The 9012-nt window shown below is 50.0% G+C and overlaps 1 protein-coding gene across 1 annotated transcript; it reads right to left on the bottom strand.

The window, feature by feature from the left end:
• Positions 1-1962: 1962 nt before the first annotated feature.
• LOC125998846 (uncharacterized) lies at positions 1963-7218 on the bottom strand. The gene is given in 2 exon segments (XM_049766902.1): positions 1963-5681; positions 5760-7218. Coding segments are annotated over 2 exon segments (5178 nt in total).
• Between the last annotated feature and the right edge of the window lie 1794 nt (positions 7219-9012).

Below are 9012 nucleotides of genomic sequence, written 5' to 3'. Positions count from 1 at the left end.
CTCTTAGGAAGTGCAAGTTAGGGAGGGTGCCTAGTTTTTTCTTCTGTTTGCTATTTTCCAGTTCTTACTTATATTTATTATTTTCTTCACACCTTTTCATCCCCCACTTTTTTTTTTTGCACATAGCTCTAATCTTAGAGCATCCCTTCATTCTGCTGATATTGCTGTTTGAGAACCATTACATGGACTGTATTTATTCTTTGTTTCACAAAACTAACTAACTTATTTAAAATGCAGGGACCGAAAGTAAGCAGGAAGAATAGGATTATTAGGGGTTCTGTTAGAGTGGAGATAAGAGTTGTAAACCAAGGGGATCTGTTAAACCATCCCTCAAACCAGCCCTGATGAGAATCCCTTTCCAGTCTGCGTTTGTCTAATCTTTCTCTTAACTTTGCCATGGAGTCTCTGACGACTCCGGAGTGGTCTGCATAAAAACAACATTCTTCCTTCAAGGCTGCACACATTCCTCCTTCTTTTAAAAACAAGATATCCAGACCCCTTCTATTCTGGAGGACTACCTCTGATAGGGATGTGAGAGACTCTTCGAGCTTAGTGATGGATTGCTCTATTATTTCTAAGTCTGCATCCATTGCAGCACGCAGTTCAGTATAGTAGTGGGGCATTTGGACTAGGGCGGAGGTCCCAGTCCCAATTCCTGCTGCGACCCCCAAGCCTAGAAGGACTGCCAGTGTAATAGTTACAGGTTCCCTTTTCCAGCGAGCTCTTCTGTCAAACTCATTCACAAAAGACTCGCTATCATGGTACAAGAGTCTAGGGACTAGCTGGACTAAAATACAGTAATCCTGGAGATTGTTGAACACGCTGGTGGAGATGCATGGGGTGAGTCCCGTGTTACAGGCCCAAACCGTGTCTGGAGGGGGAACGAGGTATTGCCCCCGTGTAAAGGATGATTGTAGGGTTGAGCTGCAGAGGTGCTTTCTATCAGGGGGAACGGTACCTAAACAGAGGCCCTGCCCAGACACGGCAGCTAAGGTTAGCTTTCTGCTCCCTCCCCAGGCACATACAGAGGAACTTTCGCTTTCGTTAAAGGTTCTATTTTGGGCAATTCCTTCATAGTAGGGGGGGCTTGAGGCGTAACAGAGCCAGCAAGATTGGGTGATATCAGAATTGGTTCGGTTGAGTACCAAGAAGGCTCCTTCTATTAAGTTTAAAAGGCGGTTTTCCATCCCTGGGGGGGCAGGGGCGTCTTTAGATTCATGAGTCTGGGTTGTTGGGTCCGAGTTTAGGGGCTGTGAGGAAGCAGGAGTAACAGGGACTAGTGTTGGCCTAGGCTTGGGTAAAGGCTGGGTGTCCGTTAGGACGGGGTTGGGCCCTATTGGCTGAGAGGGAGGATTTTGAATTTTCAGTCTGAGTTTGAATGTGAACCCCGGATCGGTTCCAGAAACGTAAAATCTCAGGCCCCACTGTTTTCCTTTTATCCAGCCGCCTTTTTCCTCCCTCCCTTTCTGCGTGAAAGTGATGTTTAGGGTGTCACCTTTACTACCTCTAACTACTGTAATGAGGTCCCAGCTGGAAGAGGGGTTCCAATAGGCAGTGCCAGAGGTTTCACATCCCCATGCTTTACAAAAGAAACTTTCTATTCCCCCACATCGGCGACCTTCCCTCTTAGACTGTTTTTCCCTGGGGCAAACATAGAACGATGCCTGCCGCAACTTTCTCTGCTTTGCCAAGGAACTGCACCCTGGCAGGTCGGCTACGTACTGGCCCCTAGTGTACACTCCCTGTGAGAGGGCTCGTTTCTGAAAGACGACTTTTTCCTGGGGAACCGTTTCAGGTGACTCTTCCGGGATGTCCCATGCCTCTACACCAGCAATGAGGGCGCAAACCTCGGGGCGCAGTGGTGGCCACCAAGTATACGGGGGGGCCACCTTGGAAATGCTCCACACAGTGTCTCCAGCCTGGGAAATGACTTCCCAGGTCAGTGTCATAGGAGCGTGGGGGTTACCGCTCTGGGCAGAGGCGACGGCGCAGGCGAAGTTTAAGAGGATTATCAGTTGCTTCCACTTTCCATTCATTCTTAAGCTTTTCAGCAGGAGCTTTCTTTGTGTGTGACGCGTGGATCCAGGCAGCAATTCCGTCTACTTTCACAGCTGTTGGGGTGGTTAACAGTACTAAGTAGGGTCCCTTCCACCTGGGCTCGAGGGTTCCCACTCGATGACGTCTAACAAGGACCAGATCACCGACTTGGATCCCGTGTGGCACCGCAGGAGTCCCAGGTGAATAGGCTTCTTTAATCTGGTCCCAGATCTGGGTGCGGACAGCCTCTAGAGCCTTAAGGTGGATAAACAAAGCAGAGGGTGAGTGGGAATCTAAGGCGGGGTCTAATACTCCGTCTGGTCTGGTCAAGGGGGGAGGTCCCCCAAAAAGGATCTCATAGGGAGTGAGCCCGAAACGTCCGGGTGTGTTTCGGGCTCTGAGGAGCGCAAAGGGAAGGAGGCCCAACCAGTCCTTCCCGCCGGTCTCAATAGCCAATTTAGTGAGGGTCTCTTTTAGAGTTCTATTCATTCTCTCTACCTGCCCTGAACTCTGGGGTCTATAAGCGCAATGCAATTTCCAATTGGTCCCCAGCTGTTTGGCCAGTCCCTGACTTACCTGGGCGACAAACGCGGGCCCGTTGTCGGAGCCGATTACCTTGGGTATCCCGAACCGGGGCAAAATTTCTTCCAGAATTTTTTTCGTGACCACCTGGGCAGTTTCAGACTTTGTGGGGAAAGCTTCAACCCATCCGGAGAAGGTGTCTATGAAGACTAGAAGATATTTATTGCCATACCTACCAGGAACGATTTTTGTGAAATCTACTTCCCAGAAGACTCCTGGTCTGTTTCCCCGCAGCCGTTTTCCTGGTTCTACGAGCGGGTGGTGGGCATTTGTTAGAACACAGGCTTTACAGGACTGGGTTACTTGTTCTGTTATAGTTCGTAGTCGGAGTACGTGATAATTGGAGGCTTTTACTAGTTCGCACAATTTCTTTTTTCCTAAATGTGTTAGGTGATGGATACTCTTTACATAGTATTCACCTTCTTTATGAGGCAAAATGATTTTGTTGTCTTTAGTTTTTGCGATCCCATGGCAGTCAAATCCGCTGGATAATCCTTTTTCCTTTAGGCGTTCAATTTCCTCACAGTCTATTGGTGTGTAGTTTAGACTGAAATTATCTTCTTTTGGTTGGGGTTTCTTTCGTTGCTCACATAAGGCACAGGAGACAGTTCCTTGTGCGGCTTTCTTAGCAGTGTGATCTGCCATTCTGTTCCCTGCTGCCACGGGGTCCATTCCTTTTTGATGTCCAGGACAATGAATAATAGCTACCTTTTTCGGCAGGTGTATGGCTTCCAAGAGAGCAAGGATTTCTTCCTTGTTCTTAATTTCCTTTCCTGCAGCCGTGAGGAGTCCTCTTTGTTTGTAGATCGCGCTGTGAATGTGAGCGGTGGAAAACGCGTATCTGCTGTCGGTGTAGATGTTAATAACTTTTCCTTCTGCCAGCTCAAGGGCTTTTGTCAAAGCTTGTAATTCAGCTTTTTGTGCCGAAGTCCCCTCAGGAAGGCTGCTGGCCCATATTACTTGCTTCCCATCCACTATGGCTGCTCCGGCTTTTCTTTTTCCATCCATGATGAAGCTACTACCATCTGTGTACCAATTCGGCGCCCCATGCCAGGGCAGATCTGTCAGGTCTCTCCGGGTTCCAGTTTCCTCAGCTAAAATGTCTGTGCATGAGTGTACCGGCTGGGATCCGTCTGTCTCCGGGAGCAGGGAGGCGGGGTTAAGAATAGCAGGCGGTCCGAACGTTATACGGTCGTTTAGCAAGAGACTTTGGTAGTGAGTTATTCGGGCGTTGGTCAACCAACGGTCAGGAGGCTGCCTGACTATACTTTCTAATGCATGGGGAGCGACTATAACTACATGCTGGCCCAGAGTAAGTTTGTCAGCGTCTTTTACCAGGAGAGCCACCGCTGCGATTACCCTCAGACATGACGGCCAGCCGCTTGCCACTGGGTCGAGTTTTTTTGACAAGTAGGCTACTGGTCTTTTCCAAGGTCCCAGGGCTTGGGTTAGCACTCCCCGAGCCACTCCCGCACGTTCGTCCACATACAGGGTAAAAGGTTTGGTTAGATCCGGCAGGGCCAGGGCTGGTGCTGTGAGTAGAGCAGTTTTAATTTTTTCAAAGGCTTCTTGACACTCCTGTGTCCAAGCAAAGGGAGCTTGATCCCGTGTAAGTGGATACAGGGGAGCGGCTAGGGAGGCAAACCCAGGTATCCAAAGTCTACAGAAACCGGCTGTCCCCAGAAATTCCCGTACCTGCCGTGGAGTCTTGGGGACAGGAATGGTAACTACTGTCTTTTTCCTGGCTTCTGTGAGCCACCTCTTGCCGTCTTTCAGGACATACCCCAGGTATGTTACTTCGTTGCGGCACAACTGAGCTTTCTTGGCCGACACCCGGTACCCTAACTCACCCAATTCTTTTAGGAGTTCTCTGGTTCCTTCTTCACACGCTTCCTTGGTGGATGCTGCCAGCAGGAGGTCATCAACATACTGAAGAAGGGAGACTTGGGGGTTCCGAGCCCTGAAGGGGGCCAGGTCCCTATGGAGTGCCTCGTCGAATAGTGTGGGGGAGTTTTTAAAACCCTGGGGCAATCTAGTCCATGTCAGTTGTCCAGTGTGTCCCCCTTCCGGATCTCTCCACTCAAAAGCAAACATCAGTTGGCTGCTGGGGTGTAATTGGAGACAGAAAAAAGCGTCTTTTAAATCTAGCACTGTGTACCAAACCCGCTCCGGTGGGAGGGAACTCAGTAGATTGTAAGGGTTAGGCACAGTGGGATGCAAATCCTGGGCCCTTTTATTAACCTCCCTTAAGTCTTGTACTGGTCGGTAGTCCCCAGTGCCAGGTTTCTTCACCGGCAGCAAAGGCGTGTTCCAGGGAGATCGGCAGGGTACTAGAACTCCTTGCTGTATCAGCCTCTGGATGTGGGGACGGATGCCTTCCTTTGCTTCTTTACTCATGGGATATTGTCTCACCGAGATAGGTGAGGCATGCGCCTTCAGCTCTACCACTATCGGGGGTACTTGTTTAGCCTTGCCAATTCCTGCCTGTTCAGCCCAGACCTCAGGGAATTGGGTAAGCCATTCTGAAGCAACTACTTCTCCAGGCTTTGTTTCATGGAGGCGGTATTCCTCCTCAAGTCCGACTACCAGACAAGTCACAGGAGCTTCCCCCAAAGTTACTTCAGGTCCCTCAGGGGTAAACTGAATTTGTGCCTTTAATTTGGTCAGCAAATCTCTTCCCAGGAGGGGCGCAGGGCACTCAGGGATGACCAGGAAGGAGTGAGTTACTCGGCCCCTCCCAACGTCCAATTTTCTTTTTGTAGTCCAATGGTAGAATTTGCTGCCCGTGGCCCCCACAACCATGGTTTCTTTTGTTCCTAATTTTCCTAGGGGCCTGGTCAATACCGAATGTTCAGCTCCCGTGTCCACCAGGAAGTTGATGGGAGTCCCCTCTACTGGAAGCATTACCCTGGGCTCGGGGAGGGGGACCGAGCCCCGTCCCCCCTAATCATCGAGAGCCAGGACCTTGTTCCTCCTGAGTTGCTTTTTCGGGCACTCCCTTGCCCAGTGTCCTTTTTCTTTACAATGGGCACACTGATCTTTTTCGAGTGGACGGTCAAGTCCTTTTTCTTTACAATGGGCACACTGATCTCTATCGAATGGACGATCTTGTCCTCTCGGGGTTCTTCTTGCCCTGTCGCCCAGGTGCCCTGTCTGCCTGCTTCTTTCTCTTTCTGCTATACTATCCCCTACTACTGCAGCCAAAATTTTAGTTAAATTTCTCTCTTGTCGGCGATCACGCCGGTTCTCTCTGTCCTCTATCTCTTTCTTTTCTCTTTCCTTTTTCTCCTCCTCTGTTTCTCTCTTGTGGAACACTTTCTCTGCCTCCTTCACTAAGTCTCGCAACGAATAATCTTGAAGTCCCTCTAGCCTCTGTAGCTTACATTTTATATTTGTGGCTGACTGCCCAATAAAGGCCATTGCTATGGCCGCCTGTTGTCCCTCTGAAGCTGGATCAAAAGGAGTGTACCTCCTATAAGCTTCCATTAGGCGTTCCAGGAAAACCGAGGGCGGTTCAACTGGACCTTGGACAACCTCTCTTACCTTAGCCAGATTCGTGGGGCGTCTTGCAGCCCCTCTTAGACCAGCAATGAGAGCCCGGCGGTAGACGGTGAGGCGCTCCCTACCTTCTGCGGTATTGAAGTCCCAGGTTGGCCTGGTCAGTGGAAACCCTTCATCTATGAGGTTAGGGAGATTAGTGGGAGTCCCATCGGCCCCCGGGACGTTTTTCCTGGCTTCTAGGAGGACTCTTTCTCTTTCCTCTGTCGTGAAGAGGACCTGGAGCAGTTGTTGACAGTCGTCCCAGGTGGGCTGATGCGAAAACATGAGAGACTCGAGGAGTCCCGTCAGGGCAGAGGGATTATCTGAAAAGGTGGGGTGCATAGTCTTCCAATTATATAGATCTGCCGAGGAAAAAGGCCAGTACTGTAAAGGGGGAAGCTGGTCATCTCCTGGCGGGGGCCCCATTGCCCGAAGGGGGAGGGCAAGAGACCGTGACTCGGAGGGGCGAACAGTTTCTGGACTGCGGCCCTTCCGGCTCCGGGTTCCCCCTGCTGGTCCCGGTTCGCGTGGACCGGCCGCCGGGGGTTGCCCCACAGCGACGTGTGGCACGTTAGGTTGTGCCGGCTGGGGAGAGGATTGAGGTTGGGAGTACGGAGGGGGGGAGAAGTCAAGAAGAAGATCATTGTCTATCTCAGGGTAGAGGGGCGGGGGAGCTGAAGGTCGGGGGGGAACAGGCAAGTTGGGCTCGGGGTCTGAGGCTACTGCCATTATAGTGGAAGTTGGCTCAGGGCGGCCAAATATCCAGGGCTTGACCCACACTGGTGGATTCTGGACGAGGTCCTGCCAGACGAGAATGTAGGGTATTTGGTCCGGGTGTCCCCCTTCAGACTGAAAAATGACCTTTCTTACTGCGGAAATAAGAGAGAGGTTAAAGACACCTTCTGGCGGCCAGCCGACTCCAAAGGTTGGCCATTCAGAGGTGCAGAAGGTCTGCCAGGGGCCCTTCCGTACCCCGACAGACAGATTGTGAGCCCTAGCTTTTACGTCAGTCCAGTGGTTAAGGGTTAGAGTCAAAGGAGTCGTCACGGTCTGTCCCATCTTAGTCCTAATTTCAAGGAAAACTGACACAGAAGTTACAATCAAGAGACAAATGACCCAGAACAAGCGCCGTTCCCGCGTTGCCCAAAGGCACTTCAAAGAGTCGGATGGCAGGGGCCTCCGCCGCCAGCCTAGTTCAATGAGGAAGCTATTCTCCTCGCGACTCTCCAGACCAGGGGGGTACACCAGGCGTCCCTGGTCGTCCCCGCTTCCTCCCGGGACGTCTCCCAGGGTGATCGGACGGTGGACACCCGGACACGTCTGTCTTTATCCACGAAACCTCAGACTTGCTGAGCGTCCGTAAAGCCGAAACTGCGATCGCGCCAAACCTCAGAGAAAAGTACAGCCAGAAGCAAACGAACCCAGACTAAGTAGACACAGACACAGACACAAGAGCTCACCTCCAAGTGGGTCTGGGGTCTCTGGGTGGTCGCAAATCTCCCGGCCGAGCCCCCAAATGAAAGAACTCCCCCGCAGGGGAAGTCCGCTCCAGGCTCAGGATATGCGCGCACCCAAAGAGACTCGAAGACCAGACTTGCTGTAATAACACGAGGGATTTTAATATCTCAGCATGCTGGAGACCGAATCTCATAACTCAGGACCGAGTAGAGAAGATTCGGCCCCCCTTTAGCATTCAGCAAAGCTTTTATAGGGTAAAAAGTCTATACATATCATGGGAACACACCTGCCAGGAAGGAGGCATTTCTCCTTATCTCCCGCCACAAAAGAAGTTATGCGTCAGAGCCCAGGAAAGAGGCATTTTGTTTTCCCTGTGTAACAGATGGGGCAGTGTTTGCCCCTGGGGTCATGTGCGTATCTTTGTCCTTCCCCTGACGGCATATGTCTAATTTAAAATGAGGGTCTTCCGCGAATTGTGGTGGTTAGTTCAAAGGAAGGGGAGTTAGGGAGTGGGGGAGTGGGAAGGTTCCCAGGGAAAGGAAGGGGAGCCAGGGAGTGGGGGAGTGGAGGAAAGGGAAAAGTGGAAAGGTTCCCAGTGAGCTTGAATGAAGTGTAAATTAAGGCACTTTAAGGAATTAGCTTAGTTGGGATCTTTCTTAAGGCACTTAATTAAAGTGTAAATTAGGGAAGTTAGAGTGCTTAGCCGGGAGCTTTCTTTAGGAACTTAGAGAAGCTTAGGGCTTGGCTTAATTCTCTTAGGAAGTGCAAGTTAGGGAGGGTGCCTAGTTTTTTCTTCTGTTTGCTATTTTCCAGTTCTTACTTATATTTATTATTTTCTTCACACCTTTTCACCAGGGCTGAAGTACAGCAGATTGTATGCTTGCATAAGGCCAACCCAGTTTTGATACCTGGTATCCATGTAGTCCTGCAGAGTCATTCCTGATTAAAGAACCAGGAATAACTCCTGAGCAGTTCCAATTATGCTCTTCCCACAAGAGAAAAACTCCCTCTAAATCCCATGGTCCCCAGAGCCTCACAGATGTAAGTTTTGAACACAGAGCAAGGAGTAACCCCTGGGTGCCAGTGGATGTGACTCCAAAACCAAACCAAACCAAACCCAAGCAAAAAACTCACTGTTTCTCTAGAGTTGTGATTTGTTTCCTGAAACCAAAACCTTCCTAAAGAATATATTCAACAATCTTATTACTAAAATTTAACCCTTTGAATATTTTTGCAGCAGCTCAACAAAATGTATGTAAATGAATATTTGTTGAAGCTTGATTCAGCATTGTTTGTAATAGTTAAAACTCGAAGCATCCAAAGGATATATTAATAGGAAATTGTCCACTTAATGGAGTATGTAGTATTAAAATTATGAAATAGTCTGCATATAAT

This window comes from Suncus etruscus, chromosome X (assembly GCF_024139225.1).
Source record: "Suncus etruscus isolate mSunEtr1 chromosome X, mSunEtr1.pri.cur, whole genome shotgun sequence".
Taxonomy (NCBI): Eukaryota; Metazoa; Chordata; class Mammalia; order Eulipotyphla; family Soricidae; genus Suncus; species Suncus etruscus.
Note: the sequence above shows the minus strand (reverse complement) of the source record. Positions and strands in the feature narration are given on the sequence as shown.